Genomic DNA, 24,746 nt, shown 5'->3' with positions numbered 1-24,746 from the left:
GAGGTTTTTTTTTTCACACATCCCCATCCTTTATTGTCTTGATTTATTGAGCATTTTCCATGCAATTTCCTCTCCCCCTTAATATACATAGGAGACAGTTATGGGGGATATTATTATTGTTGTTGTTGTTATTAAATAATAATAATACTGCACTTGTCTACTTCTTTTCTAAACAGATTAGTGTCGCACCCAGAGCCGTGAACAAGTTAGTGTTATTATCTCCACAGTATAGTTGGGGCTGAGAGGAGTGGCTGACCCAAGGCAGTAGTGGGATTCGAACCAGCAGAGTGTTGATTCACAATCTAACCACTGTGCTGCAGCACCTGTGTAATCTGCTTTGATCCTCACAGTTACTGGTGGGACGGGGGGGGGGGAGATATTAATTAATTGCCCTGTGGCACCTGCTTTGAGCCTCACTGAGAAAGACAGACTACAAATAATAATTATGGTATTTGTGGCAAAAAGATCTTTTCTCATCCTCACCTGCTACCTATTGGGAAACTCTATTTTTTAAAACTCCCCCAATTATTTTTGTTCATTTGTGGGTGGGATCCCCCTTACTACACTATTTAAGGCAGCAGTAGTAAATTTACTACTTCTGTATTTTATTTATTTTGTATTTTCTGTATTTTCCAAACTGTACACATCAGCTAAAAAACAGTTACATCTAATATCTAAATTAAAATGAATTCAATAAAACAATGCAATTAACCACGCTAGCCCAGAATTTAATACAAAAGAAGGCTTATCCTTATCCAGTTGTTTGTTTGCGTTCCCTCATTTCTCTTCCATCCATATACCTACTATTTATTGCAAAAAGGTCTTGTTTCCCACTCAAGCGTATGTATTTTTATTGCAATCCCCCCTCCTCCCAGTGCACCTTTGTTACTGTAAATTCTTCTATATATACACATTGTGTTGAGAAAAAAAACTTCCCATGTGCATAAACCTCCTACCTTCTGGCTGGTTAAAAATCTACATACTTCCAGTTCTGAACGTGTCTAAAGAAGGGAGCTTGACTCAAAAGCTCAGACCTGGAAACCCAGTTAGTCTTTAACATGCTACTGGATCTGCATCTTTGTGTTCTGAACAGAAATGTTATTAGAAATGTAACAAGGGTAATTACCAGCCAGTGTAGTGGTGGTGGTGTTAATGTAGGACTCAGATCTGAGAATCCCAAGTCCAGATCTCCACTATTTATTTATTTTTATTTTATTCAGTTTTTAGCCCGCCCTCTCTGCTAACAGGCTTAGGGCAGGTTACAGTTTGCAACTGATAACAAAGCTCAAGACAATGCATTCACCCGGACTGAATTGAGACATTGACTTTCTGTCTCATTAGGAGTGCCAGTTTCTTCACACCCCACTACTCCTCTGTATACCTCATCCTGTTCAATCACACCTGCCATTTATCATTCGGTTTCTGCAGTCACTCCGCTCTCCAAGATATAAAGACAGATGGACTCACATTCTAGTTGTATCTGAAGAAGTGAGCTGTGGCTCACGAAAGCTCATACCTTACCACAAATTGTGTTAGTCTTATAGGTCCTACTGGACTCTTGCTCTTTTCTGCTGCTACAGACTAACACGACTACTTATCTTGATCTATTTCATTAAAACCATGCTTGATTTATTTTTTCTTAATCAGATATTTCATTTCCAGTTGTTGATGATATTGGGACATAAAGCAAGCCTGTGGCTACTCCTTAAGTTTTCCTTTTAAAATATAAGTCAAAATAAAAATAATAAATCAGATCATGCTCTCTTCAGAGCACTGAGAAAAAAATCCAGTTCAGTTTTTCCCCCCAAAACCCATTTAACTGTTTAAGAATAAATTCTGTTATCTCTGGGGATATGATGCTGTAAAAATACTTGTTAATTTTGTCTCATAGCAGCAACTTGTGAAGCGCCATGTCGGGCAGGGCAAGAGCTAGAGCAAGGGGAAGAGCCCGTGGCCAGGAGATGACTACACCTGCTGTGGGAGCAGCTGCAGTAAGTGTGAAGCTTGAAGTTGGGATTCGATAGTATCCAGTTCATACTGCTGCTCAAGTTTTTACTGTATCCATGCAAACTGGATTTGTTTAATAACCTCTTCATATAACAAAGTTGGAGGAGAGGAGAATATTGTAAGCAGCTTTGGGTTGCTCTTGGGGACAAGGTGGAATACAAATGTTTAAATAAACAAGATTTGTGAAGCAGAGAACTTTGCTCATGAGTCTAGGGACCAATGCAATCAAGTGTTGGAGGAGAGGGGAAGTGATGGTCGTCAGGATTTTTCTTGTTGTGGTTGCCACTGGACTCAAATCTTGGAGGAAATGGCAGGTTTACAGGGCAGAAAAACAGAAGTTCTAGAGTGGCATCTCTGCTGAGTTCCATCTCAGATCACCAGGAATTTCCCAAGCTTTAGTTGGGAACCCTGACTGGGGCCTACGGGGATGAAAGGAAAATATAACTTGCAGTTAGACCCCATGAAGATTTGCAGTAAGTAGATTTCAGCTTTATATAGAAGCAGGAAAATCTTCTCTTTTGGAACTCCTTTTTCCCCAAGGCTTTTCCTCTCTGAACCATTTCAAACTCGATTAAACCCTCTAGGTTCCACAGCCTGGCTATGGGCCAACTAAGCCACCAGCGGCTCAAGCAGAACCACCCGCAGAAGCAGGAGACCTCAGGGGACGTGGGCGCCAAAACCGAGGACCCGCTGCGCCAAGATCACAAGGCAAAACAGGTCTACGGGAGGGGACTTTTCCGTATCATTGCAACGCATGAGTAGTTGTTTAGAACTGTGTTTGGTGTTCTTTAAAAGTTTAAATTTTTTGGCATTTGGCTTTTATTGTACAAATAGATGTTTCATGGCAAATTATTAGTCATATTTCCAGCTGAATTTGCTGGTATCTTTCAAGGCACATAGATGCCTTGAAAAGTTCCAACACTCCCCCCCTTTTTTTTTGTTAGTGTGGTGCTTGGGTCCCATGTTGCTGTTTGATTGAATTAACAGCAGTTCCAGTGACAGAATGGTGTTTCTGTCGGTTGAGGAATGGAGTGCAATTTCTGTTCATTACTCTCTTCCACTGCAGACTGTTCATGATGTTCTAGGGTTCTGTTGACTGGCAGGAGCACAGTTTTGAGAGGCACAGAAGTCTGCAGTGGGAGGGGGGCAGGGAAGTTCTCTTCCTTCGGCATAATTGCACTCATGCTGCTTAGGATCTGTGCCTTCATAGAATTCAGGTACTTAGGAATTCTCATCAGGCAGCCCTTATGAAACTTGCTTGCCTTTCTTTCTGCTTATGCTGTGACTATAATTGCTGCACTGCCTGTGTACTTTTATATTATAGTACTTGAGTTGTGAAATGTGTATTGTCAACCTGCCTCAGTTTTTGTTTGTTGTAAGACTTCCACTCTTTTGCTTTTCAAGTATCAATGGAAGTTGGGTTGCTGTTTGCGAGTATCTTAGGCTCTGAGGCCATGTCAATTGTTCAGACAGGCAAGATGATGATTAAGACATCTTGCTTCCATTTAGGAATGGTCGCTTACTGTTTCTGTTTAGAAAATTTATATGCTGCCTCTCCAAAGACAGCATACAAAATAACAGACAAGTAAATGCAAGTCGTGATAAACGTTTGCTTTTGAAATACAGAATTGCAGATTTCAGCAGGCTTTCAGGAAATGACATTAGGAGAAAGAGGTGGACGTCGCAGAGACTTCCATGATATTGGTGTAAATACACGTCAGTCAATGGAACATGTTAGAGAATCCAAAACAGGTATGGACTCTTTTTGGACATATTTTTTATTGTATGTGGTACACCACATTAATAAATGGGAGCTACTTGCAGAACCAGAACTCTTTTAGGGCCCCCATCCAGGATAGGATGGTGAGCCTTGGTTCTTTTTTGGGTCTTCCATCGTGCCTCGTGGTTTTTTTTCTCCTCTAACCTCAGGAACTTGACCTTGTACATAGTGTGGTCCTCTTCCTTGCTGCCTTGGATTCTAATGATTTGTTGGCTAGATAGGAGCAGCTTAATTGAAAATGGCTCCATTCTGTTGCACAGAGTAGTTTTTGATGTACAGGTGGTTGCAGAACTGTTCAAATAAAGAGATGACTGATAGTTGAATATTTCTCCTCAGGTGTCTCAGGTACAATAATAAAGCTAAGTACAAACCATTTTCGGCTGAGTTCTCGTCCTCAGTGGGCCTTGTATCAGTATCACATTGATTATAACCCGCAGATGGAAGCCCGGCGTCTTCGCTCAGCGTTGCTTTTTCAGCATGAAAACCTGATTGGAAGGACCCACGCATTTGATGGGGCCATTTTGTTTTTACCAAAGAAATTAGAAAACAAGGTATAGTTACTGCTCCAATTTCGTTGAGGCAGGTGTGGAAAGGCTTACTATACAACGATATGCTGAATAACTCAGAAGCCTGTTCTATGATGTTAGAAATGAAGTCTTCATATAAAGTGCTGAACCTCTCCTGAGATTTAGAACAGAGTGGTCAAGTGGGCATGGAAGCATGGACTTGGGGAGCCAGAGATGTAGTAGCAGTTTGTGTACATGAATGCCATTGCTTATAAGGGGCGGGTCTGTTCTTTTAGTCTTTCTCTTGATATTTCTGTGGAAGCAGATTTTAGTGCTTAACTCTAGTATAAATATTAATATTCTTAGGTTACGGAAGTATTTAGTCAGACCCGGCAGGGAGAAAACGTGAAGATCACAATCACCTTAACCAATGAGCTGCCTTCTACATCACCCACATGCTTACAGTTTTACAACATAATTTTTAGAAGGTAGTCTTTCAGTATATTTTTCTTAGTATTTAGTAATGGGACAATGGAATTTGTTTTAACCGTGAAAGTTTATCTTTAATGGCAGATTCTTACTTAGTATGCACTGAGAATTGTCTGAAGTTTTATCCTACTTGGCAACCCTTCTTTCCCAAAGAAGGGAAGAGAGTATCTTTGAAATGGGCTATGTAGTTCTTTTTCTTATTCCCCTTTGATGGGAGGGAGCTCCACCTCCATTTCCAGTGTTTGACATTTGTTTTGAGTTCTTTATCAACTGGTTCTATTACCCTCTGAATTATTGGGGGGACATGAAGGGAACTGCACCACTTTTGTTTTTCTTCATTTTTTGGGTAACTGTTCCAGTGGTGTGTCTGACAAGCATGTGTTTGCAGTTCTGACAGCTCTTCTGTTGTTAGCAAACGCTGTATTGCTGCAGTCTTCCACCTTCAGTACTAGCGGGAAGGGAAAGAAGATACTTAGTACACATGTCATTAAGATTTTCTTTTTTAGTTACCAGGGCTGTTACGGAACTGCATCTGTGTTGCACAAGTGGTAATTCTTGTGCTTCACTCCAGCTGTTCATGGCATAAATGAGTCTTAAGACTCCTTGTATGTGATACCCTTATGGTACAGAACACCATTCCTGGACAGTTACCATAAACAGACTGAGCAGAGCATTATGGCTGGAAAATCTTGCCCAGGCAACGGCATACCTGCTTCTGACTTACTGTAATAAGAACTGTCCCATTGGATCAGACCAAAGGTCCACTTAATTCAATATCCTGCTTCCAGTCGCAGCCAGTCAAATGCCACAAGCAGGGGCACAGAGGACCATGTTGTCTGCCAGCAACAGCCATTCAGAGGTATACTGCCTCTGAACATGGAGGTTTCATTCGCTCATTATGCCTATTAGTAACTAAACTCCCCCCCCCCCTGAATTTGTCTAATCCCCTTTTCAAGCCATCAAAGCCATTGCAACTTCTTGTGGCATGAGTTCTACCCACTGTGCTTTTTATGAAGTATTTTCTCCTTGCCTCCTCCAGTATTTTGGGAAGGGGAGAGAAAGTTCCGTCTGTCTGCCTTTTCCATACCCAGCATAATCTGCACACGCTGTTCTAGCTGTCTGTTTTTCTAAACTGAAAAGCCCCAGACTTTCAGTTTTTTCTTACAAGGAAGGTGCTCGTACCCTTTGATTAACGTGGTTGCCTTTTACAGCACTGCAGTTTTTTTCTGGGATGGGTACTACAAACGCAGCAGCCTTGTTACAGATCTCCACAAGAGGATTAGGACAGTGTCTGTTTTATTTTTAATCCCTTTTATGGATTGATAGCAGGACTGTATCTAATGGCACTTTTCCCCCTCAGACTCTTGAAGATAATGAATTTGCAGCAAATTGGAAGAAATTATTACAATCCTGGTGATCCAATCAGTATTCCAAAACACAGGTATATGCCACGAGATCGGTCTTGGAAGGGGGGTTTCCGGAGAAACATGATCTTGCAATCTACTTGACTTGTAAAAATTGAGCATTCAAAAGATAAGTGTTCTAAAATAAGCCTATCAAAGGGGGGGTTATGTGACCTTTTCTGAAAAAAATGATTCTGAAGTGTTTATATATTGTTTATTGGGAGCATAGTTTTTGGTGCAGTGACAACTATAATAGAAAAATTTAGAATTTTTTTAAAGTATTGAGACCAATTTTGGCTTTATAGTTCTGGGGTAGGTTAGTAATACCACTCAAAGAACATCAGTTACAGGCAAGCAGCCTCTTCTTACGTATTCAGTCTTTTCAGCTATACTTCCTCCTTCAGAGGAGGACATCCTGACACTTGGACACTCTCCCATAATCCGTGGAGGCAGGTAGTAGGATGCAGTTTTCCATTCCAGTGGGAGGAAGGAATGTTCAGTCCCTTCAGCTCTCTTGCATCTTTTGTGAGAGCCTAGATTAGAGTGAGCTCCATGAGTTTTTCTTTCATGCTCAGTCTTTTTTCTTTCAGTGTGTCTTGACTTAATCTCAACAGTCACATTCTGTTCCTCCAGTGCTTACAATTTTTAAAGGATCTTCCTTGCATTGATTCCTTTCATTTCTGTTTTTCTTCTGCCTGCTTTGTTTTCTGCCTTTAGCCATGGTGATGTTTTAGCCTAATGCTACTGCAGAAGGTTTTGATGGCTGCTGGGCCTTCAGAAGGGGAACTCCGCAGTAAAGTTCACAGATCTGGAGCAGGAAGGCCCCTTCTAACTGCACACCCAGCCAGTCAACTGTGACAGTATTTCAGAGGCAGCCACAACCTTCTGATGCAGATGAATGTTACCAAAACCTTGCTTTTTTTGGTGTCAGATTTCAGTGCAACCCAGAAATTTTAGAGGTGACCCAGGATGGCCTGGCCTGTGAAGCAGAGTCTAGGGATACCAGCCTGCAAGGGCTAGCTTTCAGAGTAGCTTATGACCAGAGAAATGGAAAAGAAGGGAGGGACTGTTGTAGTCACCCCCCCATCTGCTTTGTCATACTCCCTTTGTAGGGGAACATTCAGCCTTTTGAGTGTCAGAACATCTTCTGGCCTTTTGAAGTGGCTGGCTAAAGCTACCTCTTATTTTGGTAATAACCTTTTTGTCTAAGGCTGGGATGTATAAAATACGGGCCATGTATGTTGCAGATGGAGGCATGTCTTGTCTGGAGCCCAGGTTGGCTCACTTGTGTTCCACCTACAGTTGTGATGTAGCATGTGCAGCACCTCAGCTCACACCATCACAGCAGCTGCGTCCAGGCCGGCTACAATGGGAAACCCAGCTGTTGTGTGGAAGGAGGGCTTCTGCAAGACATCCAGTCAAGATGTGGCAGTAGTTGTGATGACTGCCATGTTTCATCTGGAAGGCAGGGAGAAAGTACTGTAATGGCAATGGGTGGTGCTTGTACTTTAGCTATTCCCTCCTAGGAAGAGCTTACAGGCAGAGGCCTAGTGCAGCCTAGTCAAGGGCCTTTCTAGCTTCAGACACTAGTTCAGGCAGAAGAGGTACAATTTTCTGTCAAGAACTTGCCCTAATAAGGGCAGCAGTCTGAGCACAATAAAAAATCCGATAATTCCATGCACCTGAAGTGGAACAACTTGGGGAAAACCTATTCTCCATATTCCTTTTTTCCTAAAGATGCAGATTTAATCAAGGTTCATGTGGTTATTATTCCAGTTGTGGATTTAACTTTGGGCATAGCTGTTACCAAGGAAAGCTCCCTTTAAGATGCCATGAATGCTTCTGCAGGTCTTCATTGTTGGAACTCTTGCTGCAGTGATGGCACAAGTATTGCTCAAGTGGACCAGGAAACATACAAGTACCTAGAAAATGTGGTTGCCTTCATGGCAAATGTTAGTTTGCATACTTTTTAACTTTTAATTTGGAATGATGGCCTTAGCGGTAAGCCTTGTCTTTTTGGGATATGGGATATGGATTTAGCATCCAACTTCAATCAGTCTGCTTATTTTCAAGTTCTTTGGTAACAGCTCTTTGGTACCTACATGCCTTTTTAGTCGGGACCAAGAACATATAAAGGCCGTGGTTTTCTCAGGTAGGAAACTCCCATAACGATACAAGATTCCAGACTTTTGTGTCCAAAGGGTCTTTCCTAGATTTAGTGGAGACCGTAGGAGAATGTCTTAGACAAAAACTAGGCAGGACTTCAGATCCAATACCCAACTCTTCAGTTCTTGGAATCCAATAATATGGGCAGCAGTGCTAACAACACAGCTGGTGCCAGACAGATCCCAGTAGTTTTTCACTGGTTCTAGCAGTTCTGTCTAGGATTATCCACTGATGGTTGGGTAAAGGACATCATCTGAAGCTACACTGTAGTTTATGAGTAACAAATTTAGTACCTTGCACCTTGTGCTTTACCAAGACGCCACACAAATTGTTTACCATTAGTCATCGTGATTGCCAGGGTTATAGATCCTGTATTGCAAACATTCTATCATTCCATCATCTTTCAGTTCCCAAGGTGAATGGGAACTATTCTGGACCGCAGATCCCACACATGTCCATAAGACCTTTTCCGAAAGCAGCAGTGTTCGAGTCCCTGGTATTTACCAAAAAAGAGAGGTTGTGAAACAAACTGGAGTAATAATAATAACATTCGTTTTATATATCGCCATTCAGGACAACTTAATGTCCACTCAGAGTGGTTTACAAAGTATGTTACTATCATCACCACAACAAAACACCCTGTGAGGTGGGTGAGGCTGAGAGAGCTGTGACTGACCCAAGGTCACCCAGCTGGCTTCAAGCGGAGGAGTAGGGAATCAAACCCAGCTCTCCAGATTAGAGTCCCGCGCTCTTAACTAGACATGGGCGCGAACCAAAAAAATGAAACAATCCAGCGGTTCGCAGTTCGGTGCCGACAACGATCCCGAGATCGCGAGCCGCAATGAACATTTCCCGTTACCGAACCGGTTCCTGATTCATTGAGCACGGAACAGCCCCCGCGGCACTTGCAGAGCCCATATTCCCGGGGAGTCTTTTGCAGGCTCTCCCCTACAGCTATCACCCAAGTTTGGACAAGATTGCAAAAGGGATCTTGGAGTTATACCCTCTCCAATCCAAGTCCCCCAGGAAACTCCCACTCGACACAATTAGAGTCACCGGTTGACGTTGGCCCTGTGGACAGAAGGTGGGTGTTGACAGTGGCCGCCGGGCCTGGCGGCCACAGAGAAACAACAACAAGCCACCTCCCCTTTAGGGGGTGGGGGGGTCTGGCCGCTTGCTGGCGGCACCCCCCATGTGCCTGCCCGCCAAGCCAAAGAGGAGCACGCTGGTATTCCCGGTGTGGTTGGGAGAGGACATGTCATTCAGACGGGGGCCTGATCCCCCAGCAAGCGAGGGTCCTCACTTGAGGGTCCCACTGACGAACAGTGTGGCAGCAGCCGACAGCACCCACCTTCCTGCCTTGCCGGAAAGGACGGGAGGGAGAGGAGATGTCATTTGGAGGGGTCGTTGGGAGGGGACTGAGTGTTCCGCAGAGGGTGAGGTGAGAAGAGGGACCGTGTACTTGTGTGGGAGAGGAGGATCATGCCCAAGGCTTCCTGGCTGCATTGCGCAGCACGACTGGGACGGAGGGATCCCACATCCACCCTGAAGGCGTGCGCAGACTGCTGTGGCAAAGGCTTGTCCGCTCTCCCTGTGTCACAGTGGAGGCTGTCGCCAGCATCACTCAACTTCCTGCCTTCATGGAAAGGACGTGACTGATCGTGGCGGCATTACCCATTCACCCCTGTTAATGGCATTACCCATTCACCCTCCTCTCCCACACAAGTACAAGTGATGCTGAAAGCTGATGCCGCTTTTCTGCCACGAGGAGCAGCTCTGCTGCTGTTGCTGGTGTTAGTATGGTACCGCATGGTACCCCCCTCCCTTTCCATGGGCACCTGCTGCCCCCTCTGAGCACCCTTTCCATGAAGGCTGGACGGTGGGTGCTGTATGATGCTTCAGCTTTGGGCCACGAGGGCTAGATCAACTGCTGTTGCGCATAAAATTACACGTCACGGTGGCCCCTGCAGCGGCTGTCCCCTCTGGGCAGCTGCTGCTGCTGTTGGCAGGAGCCATCGTGACGTACAATCTTATGTGCAACAGTGTAAAGCTCTGTCCCACTCCACTGCTTGCTGAAAGTGAAACCCAGCCTGGGAGCCCACGGCTATTTATAAGCACAGATCCCATTGAGCAACGCAGGAGGTCTGTGTTTGGCCGTCAGAGCTGCCTATCGGGGTTTGCAGGAATGAGATTGGAGTGCCCGTGGCTACAGGACACCCCTTCCCCCCTCCCTCCCCTGGGTGTCTTCTCCCAACTTGTAACCGCTTTGCAGCTCCGTGGTTGGAAGGAAGACCTGCCGATCAAGGTAAGCTGGGCTTCCATTTGGGTTTCCAGGGTGACAGAAGGAGCGCAGACAGAATTCAAGCATTCCCCCGGCTCCGTTGCCAGGGGAATTGATTGCTGGCGCCTGAGTGTCTGCCTTCCTGAACCACGGCTGAACGCACCGAACCAGGCTTTTACCGATTGCTGGTTCGTTGGCCATGGCTGATAACGAACCGCATCGCATGATTGCTATTTTCGTGGGGTTTTTTGGTTCGTAATCTGGTTCGTGCCCATCTCTTAACCACTACACCAAACTGACTCAGTAACAGTAAGGGCTTGACTTGCTGTCTGCTTGCATACAGGGTTGGCCTGGGAATTGTTGAGGGAAGTCCTCTTTCTGGAATCACCAAAAGTCTAATGACTCTGCCTGTGGCTAGTGGACATGCTTTTCCAAGAGATTGCTCCACCTCTGCCATTAAGGAAGGATATTGCCCAAGTGCCAGTATGTCCTTTCCATTCTCAAGGAGAAGGAACGTTTTTGGCAAGTCAGTGCTTCTTTCCTCTTAGCTCTTCAGTGATTATGGATGTCACAGAGCATGTTGGTAGGTTCCAATGAATGGTTCTTCTGTACAGTCTTGGCGAACCATCTTTAATTACAATGAAAATAAAATATAAGAACCAGTTTGTCATGTGTGATATGATATGTCTTCTCTGGCAGGCTGATGATTTGGCCAGGTTTTGCCACTTCCATACTGCAGTATGAAACGAGCATCATGTTGTGTACTGATGTGAGCCACAAAGTTCTCAGAAGTGAGACGGTTCTGGATTTCATGTATGCCTTGTATGAACAGGTGGAAGAACAGAGGTTCAGAGAAATCTGTGCTAAAGAATTGGTTGGCTTAATCGTTCTTACAAGGCAAGATGTCTTCTTTCTTTTAAAATAGGTTGTAGCTAATCTTAGGAAATCAAGTCACCTTTGCAGAAATTGATGCAACTTAGGGTAGTGTTCAAGGAATGACTTATTTAATTAAATAGAACTGCTTTGCCTGAGTTGTGAGGCTTAGAGGTATAATGGGTATATGATTTCTCTTTTTGCCAGGGAAAAGAAGTTTTAGAATACTTTCATGTGAGTAGTGGACAGATAACAAAATAGGAGTAGATGGTTGGAAGCTAAAAAGCTGTTAATGGCCAAACAGCTATATAGGGAATTCTGTTGAGAATAAAACATGTTTTGGGTGGGGGTGGGGGTATGTGTATAGCAAGGAGTAGGATGTGAAATGAAATATTAGATTGATAAGCATTGGATTTACAATCCACCTACTTTCAGTATATTAGAAATGCATTGTTATAAAGGAAGAAAGATCAATCAGATTTTTAAAATGTTGCTAGATACAACAACAAAACATATCGGGTGGATGACATTGATTGGGATTCGAACCCCCAGTGTGTATTTAAGAAAGCAGATGGTTCTGAAATCAGCTTTGTGGACTATTACAGAAAGGTAAGAGTGCTGAATTTGTGTAACCTTTATGGAACTTGTGTACTAAGCTAAAATTGTTCATTGGGACCCAGAAATTTGATGAGGTTGTATTAGATTTTTCCCCTGTGTGTCAATTACATAATGCAGATTAGGTTTGTCCACAGTCATTCTGGCTCCAGTGACCTGACCATTGTTACCATTTGTACATAATAGAAGTTGAGATTACAAAGGTGCATATCCTTGCGTTCTCTGAGATGATTCTCAAAATATGGGTAACCCTCAAGGGTAACCTGTGTCCAGTTTTCAACTTTCCCCTCTAACATGGTATTTCACCTACTCTGTTGACTGCCAGCCATTCCACCCGGGGTTGCTGAAGTCACTACGGGTGGTTCCTTGACAATATGTTCTGGGGGGGGGGGGGGTGTCCCAGGTTAACTCCTAATTGAGACTGCGGAAATGTGTTTACTTGTTCTGAGAACTTTTTGCAGTTGAAAATTGAAAGGTTTAATGGTGTCATGGGGAATGTTTTCCTGCTCCTGTTACACATCATTGGCTGGCACAGCAGGGCTCAGCATATTGTCAACAAGATGTACGTTACACTTAATTATCCCCATTGCCGTTTCTCCCCTCTCTACTTTGTTCTCAGCTGCCAAATACATCTATAGGTGACATAGTGCCCACGCAGTTAAGTCAAACGAATGCTTATTGTTCAGTGTATGTGAAACTTCGGTGTAGTTCCTGAGGGTGTGTGGAAGGGGGTCTTGCTGTTGAACTGTACAGTGATTTTACTGTGGCTGGATTTATCCTACTTGATCCTGAAGGCTCTGGGCATCTGTCGGTGCATTAAACCAAACAGTGTAGGTTATGGAGCCCTTTGGGTGTTGGACCTTCTAAGATAACTTAATTCCACTTGATTTTTGTAACTGCATCTGGGTGGAGTTGTTGCTCGTCACTGAGTAGGTCGTGGAAAAAGCTGGCTTTTCCTGATGTAACACTTCCAGAAATATAGGTCCTAAGACCAACGGGAAAACAATTATTTATCAATCATATATTACATATACATAATCATTCTTTTAATATAGCATATTACAATATTGCAGCCAATTTTTATCTTCGTTTTACAAGTTTCAGCATATAACTTATATTACATATATCATTCAAGAATCCTCCCGAGGAGGATCAAGGGGTGCAGCGGCAAATTAATGACTTGTACTATATCAAAGTCCTTTCAGGAGCTGGTTAAACAAGTTCATGGTTTGTTCCAAGATGAAAAGTGGAACCTTCAGTGGTGCCCGGAACTAAGGCCGGCAATTTCCAACTAGTTCTTCGTCCCCACGGACTTCCTCAGGAGCAACCATTTACAACTACATAAAAATGAATAAATATTACATAAATTCATTTTGGCTCATTTATATATTCTCTAATAGTACATTGATTGATTATTTTATATATTACACATTACCAATAGTCTTGCTAAAACATCTACATGTGCTCACCCATCCAAAGTCATTTAACAGGCACACCGTCAGTTCACCCAATGACGTGGAAAACTCCTACGTGATGCAGTTCCTAGCGTTCACATTTTTATACAAAAAAAAGATTTACAATACAGGGAGGTACCAATAACATCCATGATCTCATCACAAATCGGTGACACCTGCAAGTTACAACCTCAATTTCTCAGTATATCCTGAAATAACTTACAACCTGTAATGACAAAATGCCTATACGGGTTACTAAAAACAATGTGGATTCCATTCTACAAAGGCACTACACTCAAACCAGAAAGCTTTTCAGTGGTAATTCATTATTAAGTCCCCATGGTGATAAGGTTTTTAGCATATGAATCCACCTCGCCTCCTTTCTCAATAGAGTTAGTTGCGAGTCAGATTCTTTGGTGGTAGTAAAGAGTCCTGCTACTTTTATCTCCTCTGCCTTATGTTTCTCATCTAAAAAATGTTGTGTTAAAGGGGCTTCCTTCACCCCATTACGTATTCTGGATACGTGTTCCAGAATACGCACTCTCAGAGGTCGGGTTGTGCTACCCACATATAATTTTGGGCCAGGGCATATTATTAAGTACACCACTCCCACAGTTTGACACGTTATGAATTGTTTCAAATTAATTACAATCTTTTTACTTGGTAAATCCAGTGTCTCCCCCTGCAGCATGAATTTACAAGCTGCACAATGAGCGCAGTTAAAAGTTCCCCGAGGGGGTGGTAGCCTACCCAACGAATAATCCTCACTTTCAATCTCCTGTAACCCAGAGTGGACCAACATATCCTTAATGATGGTTGTTGTGGGTTTTCCGGGCTGTATTGCCGTGGTCTTGGCATTGTAGTTCCTGACGTTTCGCCAGCAGCTGTGGCTGGCATCTTCAGAGGTGTAGCACCAAAAGACAGATCTCTCAGTGTCACAGTGTGGAAAAGATGTAGGTCATTTGTATCTACTCAGGAGGGGTGGGGTTGAGCTGAGTCATCCTGTAAGAGTTTCCCAGGGTGTGGAATGCTAATGGCGGGAGGCTTCACTGTATCCTGAGGAGGTTCTTTTGCATATGGATTGGTACTTGATGTGCTAATCTTCTCTGCAGGGCTGTTGTCGGGGATAGAATATTTTGTTAGCCTGGTGTTTTTCAGAACTGGAAACCATGCTCTGTTTATTCTTAAGGTTTCTTCTTTCCTGTTGAAGTTTTGCTTATGCTTGTGAATTTCAATGGCTTCCCTGTGCAGTCTGACAAAGTAGTTGGAAGTGTTGTCCAGTATTTTGGTGTCCTGGAATAAGATACTGTGCCCTGTTTGCGTTAGGCTATGTTCAGCCACTGTTGAACATGTTCAGCCACTGTTGAACATGTTCAGCCACTGCTGAACAGCCACTTACATCGGGACCACAAAGCGTAGCATCCAGACAAGAATAAAAGAACATGAAAGACACTGCAGACTTGGACAACCTGAAAAATCAGCAGTGGCTTACCGGTTATTGTGCAGGTGGTTGTCTGCGTTCAGCAACCTGCCCACATGCCCTGCAGCAGTTGCCTTTAACTCAAGTTTGGAAGGAATATCTTTCCACTAGGTGTTACCCAAATAGGCAGTCCCCAATTAGTTGAGGGAATTAACTTAAAGGAGACAAAGTGAGAGGGGATAACTGGGAATCTCCACTAATTTTACCAGGATTGTTTCCTTAGAGAACTCAAAATAAATCAGGCAGATGTTCAGCCAGAAATGTTTTTTATTGAAAGAGAGAAATAAAGGGGGCAAATACAAGCACACTTAAAATGCGTACAAGGTTAACTAAGAGGAAATCAGGGAAGAAAAGGGGGAGAGCAGTTTCAGGGAGGGTAATAGTTACCAGCCTCGAAGATGGTGGTCTGCAGAAGCAGCAGCAAAACTGTCCAAAGAACAGTAGCTATAGGCAAGTTCGCAAGCTGTTGATCTTTTCTATCTAGCTTTAGTCAGATGTTCTAATTGTATAGCCAAAACTTGGCAAAACTTATTTTGTAAATGCCAGGTTTCTTACTGGAGTTTTTTTTAAATACAGCAATATAGCCAAGAAATCACTGACTTGAATCAACCAGTATTGGTGAGTCAGCCTAAAAGGAAGAGCGGTCCAGGAGGTGTTATGGCTGGACCAGCAATTCTCATACCTGAGCTTTGCTATCTTACAGGTATGATTCTTCACGTATACACTTTTAAGTGGCTTTATTGCCATGTAAGTTGCATTAAATGTCTTCTAGTGCTGTATTACGATACAGATTATTCTCAGTATAAGCCTGCAAGTCAAAATCTTGTGCTGTGCAAATAACAAATTGAAACGTTTACCCTTAGGCTAGTACACCATCTTAATCGGTGCATTGCACATTACTTTCACTTAGCAGTGAAGGGCTTTCATACAAATCCTGCATGATCATGTATTGGCAGATGGTTGATGATGAAATAGCTTGTGTATGGGACATGGATCGTGTTAAATGTTGTCAGTCACGGTTGCTTGTGAAGGATATACTTTCTCATATTTGTAGGACTAACAGATAAAATGCGAAGTGATTTCAATGTGATGAAAGACTTAGCTGTTCATACAAGACTTGCGCCAGAGCAAAGGATGCGTGAAGTTGGAAGACTTATTGATTACATTAATCAGTACGTTACTTAAATTCTTTTCTGGTGGGCTTTTTCTCTTCTCTTTATCTCTTCCATTGTGAAACTGTTTCCAGTGTAAATTATACTACTTACTAAAGCTGTCTCTCAACCTTTGTTTTTATCATTAAACAGAGATGACAATGTCCAGAAGGAACTTCGTGACTGGGGCTTAAGCTTTGAGTCCAATTTGCTTTCCTTCTCTGCAAGAGTCGTTCAGTCAGAAAAGATCCACCAAGGAGGAAAAATAGTAAGTAACTTACGGTGTCTCCAGAACATGTTGTTTGCCACTGAAGAAAGGAAGTCATTGAAAGACTTTGTTCTTCCAGAATATATAATTCAGAACTTTTTTAAATTTCTAGTTTGAGTACAGTCCACAGTCTGCAGACTGGTCTAAAGAAACCAGGGGAGCATCTCTCATCAGTGTAAAGCCATTGGATAAGTGGCTGCTGGTATACACACGCCGTAATTATGATGCTGCTAATACGCTGGTTCAGAATCTCTTCAAAGTCACACCAGCAATGGGTATACAAATGAACAAGGCAGTAATGTAAGTACTGTAGAAATCATGTCCGGAAATTGTGACTATACTTCTGGCTCTTTTATCAGATGTGTTGAATTCACAATATTGCCACATTTCCATTAAATGTCTTTGAAAGAATGGAAGCACTAAAAAGGTTCTAGAACTGCCCTTACTCAGGTTTTTTTTTAAAAAAAGAAACGACTTTTTACTTCTAGAGATGTTTGTGGAATTAGTGGGTATGTGGTAGTGAATTTTATAAATCTGGATTTGATGCACAGACCTTCCTGCTCATCTTTAAAAGTGTAACATTGCCTTTGAGCTCTTGATTTTGAATGGGAGGTGACTGAGATAATCCTGTTTCTTTCCTTTATAGGATAGAAGTAGAGGACAGGACAGAAGCATACTTGAAAGCCTTGAAGCAAAAAGTTGACTCTGATATACAGATGGTATGTAGTCTCCTTTCTCCCATAGAAGCTCCATGAGTCAACGCTCTTGAGCAACAGAAGTAATTTTGACTTAAGGGCTGAAAGGACTTAGAAAAATTTAGCAAATGAGAGTAATTTTAGGATCTCTATCGCAAAGTAAAAAGGATGGCGCATCTAAAATTGAAAATTTAGAATGACAAACTAGTTGATAAAAAGAGCTCTAAGTTCTTCATAAAATGGGCACTCCCAAAGAATATGAGAAAGGGTATCCATTTTACCTAAAGGGCACGGATAAAGACAATCAGAATATGGTATATTCATAAATCTGCTCTGGGGAACTTGAGAAGAATTAGTGTGGAATGTAGCCAGACAGAAAGCCCATACATACCAAAGGATTGTCAAATAATATGCATAAGGAAATTTTGAGGGGGGAGTACCAAAAAATTGGGAAGAGCAAACATGGCAGTGATACGTACTAATGACTATTTTATTTACTTTGGATTTCTATTCTGCACTCCCCACGAAGGGCTCAGGGTGGATTATAACAATTTAAAAATATATTAGAATTAATTTATACAGTTAAAATCATAAATAGTTTTAAAAGAGAATTTACTCATAAAATATACACGAATGACAATCAGATGGTGGCAATCAATAGGCAGCAAGCACAGCTCAACAAGATACGGTGGTGGACAACCCTAGTAGGGAGGGATTCAGGTTTTATATTCTTCTCAATTTTTTGGGCTGGCGGAGGCCAAGCCCTACCTCAACCATATGCCTGGCGGAACATCTCTCTCTTACAGGCCCAGCGAAACGATGATAAATCCTACTGGGCCGTGGTCTCAGTAGACAGAGTTCCACCAGGCTGGAGCCAAGACCAAAAATGCCCTGGCTCTGGTTGAGGTCAAGCGGGCCTCCTTGGGGCCAGGCACCACCAATAGATGTTTCTCTCCTGATCGGAGCATCCTCTGGGGCACGTATGGGGAGAGGCGGTCTCGCAGATATGCAGGTCCCAGTCCACATAGGGCTTTGTAGGTTAATACCAAAACCTAAGTTGTAAGTCATTCATTCTCTAAACTATGCTGAAGAAACAGTTCTTGAACTCAGTCATTTAGGTTAATTTATTTGAACAGGAAGGGGTGTGGGCAGAAGACAACTTTTTAAAACCACATAGAGAATAGCCAACCAGAGATTACTGAAATGTGTGGGTTGACAAACACCTGCTGGCTCCCGTGGTTTTGTTACACTATCAAGAGGTGGAGATATTGGGGTCACAGAGTGGATTTAAGGTTCTCTTTTGGCTGCTAGATGAAGACTGTTGACAATTGCTTTGAGTGCAGCTTTCCCTTCACTTTCTAAAATTACAAGCTCTTCATCAAAAGGTTCTTTGAAGGAGTCTCTTATTCTTTAATCTCTTCTGTGTAGTTCTTCATTGTATTGTTTCCATCTTTATTTTGTCCTGATTGAGTACTGTATTTCTATGTTAATCTTTCTGCATCCCTAGCCATGGATTGAATTTTCCTTTGCTTTCTTGGATCTGGTGGAGCAGGTCTTTTTTTTATTCTATGTTTCTTTTCATCTGTTATAACAGTTCTCTTTGTCTCTACATGCAAGTTGCTGAAAACCTCCATTTATAATTCTCATTCTAGTTCTGTCACCTTTTGCTTTGGATTCTTGTCTGTTTAGCAATTTAAAGAGTTTCATCAATCATCCATCAAGGCTTTTAATTTCTTTTGGCTACATGAATTGTCTTTGCACAGTCTTCCTTGACAGTATCTCTGGTTTTAACTTACCGTTTTTCCGGTTCACGTTCATTTAAATTGAGGAATGCAAATCTGTTCTTTACATGGTCTTTAAAATCTTCAGGAATGTTTAGATTACATTTTGCAACTATGATTGTTTTAGTGTTTTTCTTCAGCTTTATTTTAATTTTTGATACTAAGAGTTCATTGTCCATCTTCTATGCAGTCACAGATGGGACTGCCCATGCACAGGCATGCCAATTGGTAGGATTTACAAGCTTAAGTTCACTAGCGAGCACTTGTCTCTCCAGTACACATGTGTGGCTTTTCATGCCTAATGGTACTGGGAGATGGCACACCCTCCCCTCAGTTCCTTCTTTGCTGCTGACCGAGACGGTTCTGCTCATTCACATGCGTCCTAGAAGAGAGAGAAAAACATCGCAATAAGTATTTTACTAATATGGCTGATAAAGCCCTCTTTAAGAGGTGCACCATGTGTGCAACAAAGATGACTAATACGGATGGGCACTCCCTCTGTCTCAGATGCCTGGGAGAGGGTCACAGTGTGCAGGCCTGTGAGCACTGCCATAATTTTACTCCCAAGGCCTAGGCGGAGAGAACCTCTAGACTCAAAATGCTATTGTGGGAACGGGCTATGCAGGCCACTGACATGCCCAAATCACCCTTCCCTTCCACCTCTGCACGCGGGGATCACACGGCTGCTAGCTAGCTCCTCTGCACTCCTGAAGTCTAAGTCCCTGGCTTGGATCTGATGATCCTCGAGCCACTCTACCGCATCGACCTTGAATTTGACGAGGTCCCAATAGTGTCAGACACTTGAGAGCCAAAGTTTAACGGATCAAGACAGATCCATTAATAGTCAACAGATCTTCACCTTTAGCCTGTTCACCCAGGAGAGGGTAAACAGGATAAAGGGTTTAATCAATCAGATGTACCATTGCAGGTTTCAGTCTGCATTATTTATCCAAACATTGGGTTGATGGCCTCAACTACCCCAGTCACACCTATGACGAGGTTGAATATGCGCAAACTACAGTTGTGGTTTTTGTCAGTTCATAATTTCGAGGGTAATAAACCAGACGACAAAAAAATATTCAATACCTAGACAAATCATTAGATCCTTGCTGAGGTGGAGAGATGAGGACAATCTCTTGAGAGGGGTTGAATTTGTCCACAAATGCATCCAATTTGGGCTGGGGAGCAAACTGTGGCACGTTTAGTGTTCATGGGAAATGATTGATCTACGAACGGAAATTACACATTAATGTGTTGGAGCTCAGAGCTATCCATTATGCTCTTACTGCGTTTACCAATATGGTTTGACAAAAGAGGGTACAGTTTTTGACAGACAACAGTACAACAATGTTCTGTATCAACTAGCAGGGTGGCACGACGCCCAGAAGATTGCATGAAGAAGCCATTGTCATTTGGGAATGGGCAGTGCAGAGGCAGGTCACCCTGCACGCTGTGCATATTTCAGGCATCACAAATGCGATTGCAGACAGGCGAGAATCACGAGTGGTCCATTTCAATGAGATACCTGGAACCAGCGTTCAGAAGATTGGGGAAATCCAGAAGTGGACTTGTTTGCTATGGAAGGAAATCAGAAAGCCCTGCTGTATTGCTCCAGAGGCGGGGTGGAAGCCAACTCACTAGGAGATGCATTTCAGATAAAGTGGACGGTTGGTTATTTTATGCCTTCCCTTCACTGCCCTTGATATTCAGAACTGTAAGCAAGATAGTTGGACAGTCCTCATGATTTGAATAATGCCCTTTTGTCCCAGGCAGGCGTGGTTTTTCGTTTTGGCTTGGCACCGGACCTACTAATGGACAGGAGGTATGGTATCACAATTTACCCAAACTCAAGCTCACAGCATAGCACATAGTGGGTCATGAACCCTGTCCATGAGGGCAGCTGAAGTAGTGCTTAATGTTAGGAGAGAAAACACAAGAAAATTATTTTTAAATGGGAGCATTTCAGTATGTGGGCCCAGGGTAGGAATTTGGACTCCCTGGCCTGCTAATTGTCAGATACTTTGGAATTCCTGTTATTTCTCAAGGATGAGGGCTTGTCTAATTCCTCTGTTAAAGTATATTTGGCAGCCATCTCTGCCTTCCATCCTAAGATTGATGGCAAGATAGTGTTCTCCCATAGTTTGGCTAAGTCTTTTTTTAAAGGATTACAGAACCTATTCCCACTTGCGAGGGAGATAGTTCCCCAGTGGTCTTTACAACTAGTACTAGCAAAGCTTACAAAGTCACTGTTTGAACCCGTAAGGTGGCATTTCTAGTGGCTATCACTTCTTCCAGACATGTAGGAGAGTTAGTGGCCTTAAGATCTGATCTGCCATTTTTGAAGATTCATCAGGGAAAGGTAGTGTTGAGACCAGATTGTAGGTTTCGACCCAAAGTGTCCAGCCAATTCCACCTGTCGCAGGACATTAAACTTCTGGTATTCTTTCCTGAACCATCTAACAATGTAGAAAGAGCTCTGCACTCATAAGATGAGAGTAGGGCCATACTGTTTTATTTGCACTGCACCTTAGCTTTCAGGAAGGAGAAACAGTTATTTTTATGTTAGGCAGGCCCTATGAAAAGGAAAAAGGCCACAGCACTGTCAGTAGCCAGATGGGTCAGAGTAGGAATTAAGACTTGTTATGCGACAGCTAACTTACAGCGGCCCTTGGAAGTGAAGGCGCATTCTACCAGGTCCCGAGCATCGTCGGCTGCTTTCTTGAGGGGAGTTCCACTCCAGGAGATCTGCAATGTGGCTACATGGGTGTCTTCAGAGACTTGTCAGACATTATGCTCTAGACTTGTTGGAGAGAAGAGAACCAGCAGTGGGACAAGCTGTACTTCACTCCTTGTTTCAATGAAGAACACACCCACCTCCAAGATAAGGAGCTTTTGAGTCTCCCATGTGGGACTGCACAAAAGACGGGCAGTGAAAACAGTTTCACTTACTGTAACTGCTGTTCATTGACATCTTCTGTGTAGGCACACACACTCTCCCTCCTGCCCCGCTGTTTTTCTTCAGTACTTAGCTTTGAGGTCGGCGGCCATGAGGGACTGAGGGAAGGAGGCGCCGTCTCCCAGTACCATTAGGTGTGAAAAGCCGCACATGCGCGCACCGGAGAGATGAACATCCCTTAGCGGACTTAAGCTTGTAAATCCTACCAATCAGCAGGCCTGCGCATACGCAGTCCCATGTGTGCCTGCACAGAAGATGTCAGTGAACAGCAGTTACAGTGTTTTCATTGTCTGTACCACAGTCATCTCTCCATCTTCTGCTTCCAAATACGCAATCTATTTGATTTCTGTTTTGGCCATCTGATGACATCAGCATATATAACTCTCTGGTTACCTGAAGCATGTGTTTGCAATGAACAAATTTTTGATCTCACAGAATTTTATTACTTGCTCTCTTGCTTCATTTTATAACGCTAGTTCAAATTTTCCAACAATATTTGCTTCTGCTTTGTTTACTACTTTTGTGTTCCAGTCATCTATGATTATCAAAACGTCTTGTTCATGTCTATGATAAATGTCTTCTGGACACTTGAATAAAAGTGTGCACTTTCTTCCTCTTCAGTATCAGTAAACACGAATGATGGTTATTAATAATAATATGTTTATTGCTTTTCCGGCCGAAGCCATAAGCCATACAAACACCAACAAAATATGAACTGTACACTTGAACATACCCAATTCACATAGACATAACTTGGAATGATGGTTATTATATAGATAGCCACTCCAAACCCTATAATTCTGGCCGCTGATAACAGACACTCCAGCAATCCGGCAGGTGGGACACACTACTGTTTGTTTTGTGAGACCGAAAGCTCTGCTCTCCCCAAGGCCCTGGCTTTGCAGTCTGTAGGTTTGTTCTTGGGTGTGCCCATGCCCATGTCATGTATTCCAGACTCAGCTTGAATAAAATGTAGTTTATTAGTTTAAGAAGTGTTGCAGTAGAGTATAAAGGCAGCAGACATAAAACAAGAAAATCTTAACAGTTGCTACGTAAAATTCTGCCTTACTATGAAACACCTGAGCTAGCTACCTAAGCATCATTGATTGGCATCTGTTTGTTGCTTGACTCGCCTATTAGCATGCGAGCCCTCGTCCTTGCCTGGCTGGTCTGGCATGGAGACACGCTGAGCTTTCAGCTTCTCTCTGGCATACTTGCATGATAGTCCTTCAGAAAGAAAAAGAATGGAGAAGGGAACAGAGTTTTTTTTCATTTCTTAGTTCTCACCCATCACCCAGTAACAAGAGCGAATCAGGGCCAAACCATCAATTAGCTTTTCAGCTGTAAGAAAACTAAGGAGTGAGCAAGGAGGCGCTCTCTGAGAACTGTCTCCCAAGGTCAGATCACAAGGGAATTCAGAGACCGCTCTGCAAGTGTTGTTGATCAGCCCAACCAGCACATATCTAAGCTAGGCTAGAGCCTGTAAACACAACCTGAATGTGAGTTCAGCCATTTTACCCCAAAACCCTTGCTTGGAGCTGGCAGTTCCTTACTGTTACGTTGCTAGATTTGGTCAAACTCTGCATATAGGACCTGATTGGTTGTACTACATTTTGCCTCACTATGAGTTTTTTTGTGTGTGTTTTGGGGGGGGGGTGTCATTTCCAGAGTAAAACGCTTCATAATTTTCTGGCTGAAAATGTCCCAATCTAGTCCACTTTTGTTTGCTCACCCCTAGGATTACAGTGGTTAAATATTCTGTTTCTTGTTTCATGATTTCAAGTTTACCTTGATTCTTCTCCCATCCCACGTTTGTATTACATGTATCATACAGCTTTGGACTTTTCTTTTGTATCTGTTCACATCAGCAACTGAATGTTCTTTCAGCTTTAATCTAGTTGCATCATAAAGAACAGCGCTATTCATACTTGTCCTCTGCTCCTTCCCAGTAGCTGATTGAGCACTTTCCAACTTAAGGATCCTGTCTTCCAACACTGTCTCTTCCTTCATTTGGATAGTCTCATCATAGGGTTAAGAAGCCTATACAGTTAATTTGTATAAGGCTTGCTGGCCCCTCATGGATATCCTCTTTGCCTGATGGAAAACACATGGTTCAAGCAAGGTGGAGGGGAAGACCTTTAATAGTGAGATGATACACTGAAGGCTTTTTCTTTTATTTTTAAAGGTGGTTTGCCTTCTGTCTAGTAATCGCAAGGACAAGTACGATGCAATCAAGAAATATTTGTGTACAGATTGTCCCACTCCAAGCCAGTGTGTACTTGCTCGCACTTTAAGCAAGCCCCAGACAGTAATGGCCATAGCTACAAAGATTGCTTTACAGATGAACTGTAAGATGGGTGGAGAGCTCTGGAGTGTTGAGATACCAGTAAGTGTTTCTTCTCGTGTGACTTTTATTGTAACAATATCAAGTCTTTAAATACTGGATATGGTTGATGTGTTTATCCCCAAACCATTAGTTTATCTGGTATCCTGCCCATGTATGATCTCTATCCAGTTGCTTTAGTAAGAGCCTAAGACTCAAAACAGACGTGATGAAATACCTAGATTCAACTCGTGTTCTCTTACCTAAAGGGTTGTCGGGAAGTGTAGGCGTCCTTGCAGCTTAAAGTTTAGCATTTACAGAGCAGCAGAGAGGGAAGTGCAGGCATGGGGCGCCTTTCCTCCCACTCTCAAGGTGCATCACGGCATTTTCCCTTCCCCTCACCCGGCCTGGCCCTGTAGAGCGACGCCTGGCTGCACTGGGAGACTTTAAGCTGCAAGGACACCTGCACTTCCCTCTCTGCTGCTCTGTAAATGCTAAACTTTAAGCTGCAAGGACGC

General features: G+C 42.9%; 1 protein-coding gene across 2 annotated transcripts in view; it reads left to right on the top strand.

The window, feature by feature from the left end:
- The first annotated feature begins 1,910 nt into the window (after positions 1–1,910).
- The window catches only part of PIWIL1 (piwi like RNA-mediated gene silencing 1), a 29,163-nt gene continuing 6,327 nt past the window's right edge, over positions 1,911–24,746 (top strand). Inside the window, exons 1-14 of one of the 2 annotated variants that reach the window (XM_054996590.1) lie at positions 1,911–1,991; positions 2,592–2,715; positions 3,634–3,759; positions 4,124–4,338; positions 4,660–4,781; positions 6,143–6,223; positions 11,332–11,529; positions 12,003–12,114; positions 15,631–15,757; positions 16,109–16,226; positions 16,359–16,473; positions 16,586–16,773; positions 17,120–17,192; positions 24,091–24,291. In XM_054996590.1, the coding sequence (XP_054852565.1) occupies positions 1,911–1,991; positions 2,592–2,715; positions 3,634–3,759; positions 4,124–4,338; positions 4,660–4,781; positions 6,143–6,223; positions 11,332–11,529; positions 12,003–12,114; positions 15,631–15,757; positions 16,109–16,226; positions 16,359–16,473; positions 16,586–16,773; positions 17,120–17,192; positions 24,091–24,291 (1,881 nt within the window). Of the gene's footprint in view, positions 1,998–2,591; positions 2,716–3,633; positions 3,760–4,123; positions 4,339–4,659; positions 4,782–6,142; positions 6,224–11,331; positions 11,530–12,002; positions 12,115–15,630; positions 15,758–16,108; positions 16,227–16,358; positions 16,474–16,585; positions 16,774–17,119; positions 17,193–24,090; positions 24,292–24,746 lie in introns of both variants that reach the window. The other variant, XM_054996591.1, reaches the window with a different exon arrangement.

Source organism: Eublepharis macularius, chromosome 13, assembly GCF_028583425.1.
Source record: "Eublepharis macularius isolate TG4126 chromosome 13, MPM_Emac_v1.0, whole genome shotgun sequence".
In the NCBI taxonomy this organism is placed as follows: Eukaryota; Metazoa; Chordata; class Lepidosauria; order Squamata; family Eublepharidae; genus Eublepharis; species Eublepharis macularius.
This window is presented reverse-complemented; position numbering and strand designations above follow the sequence as displayed.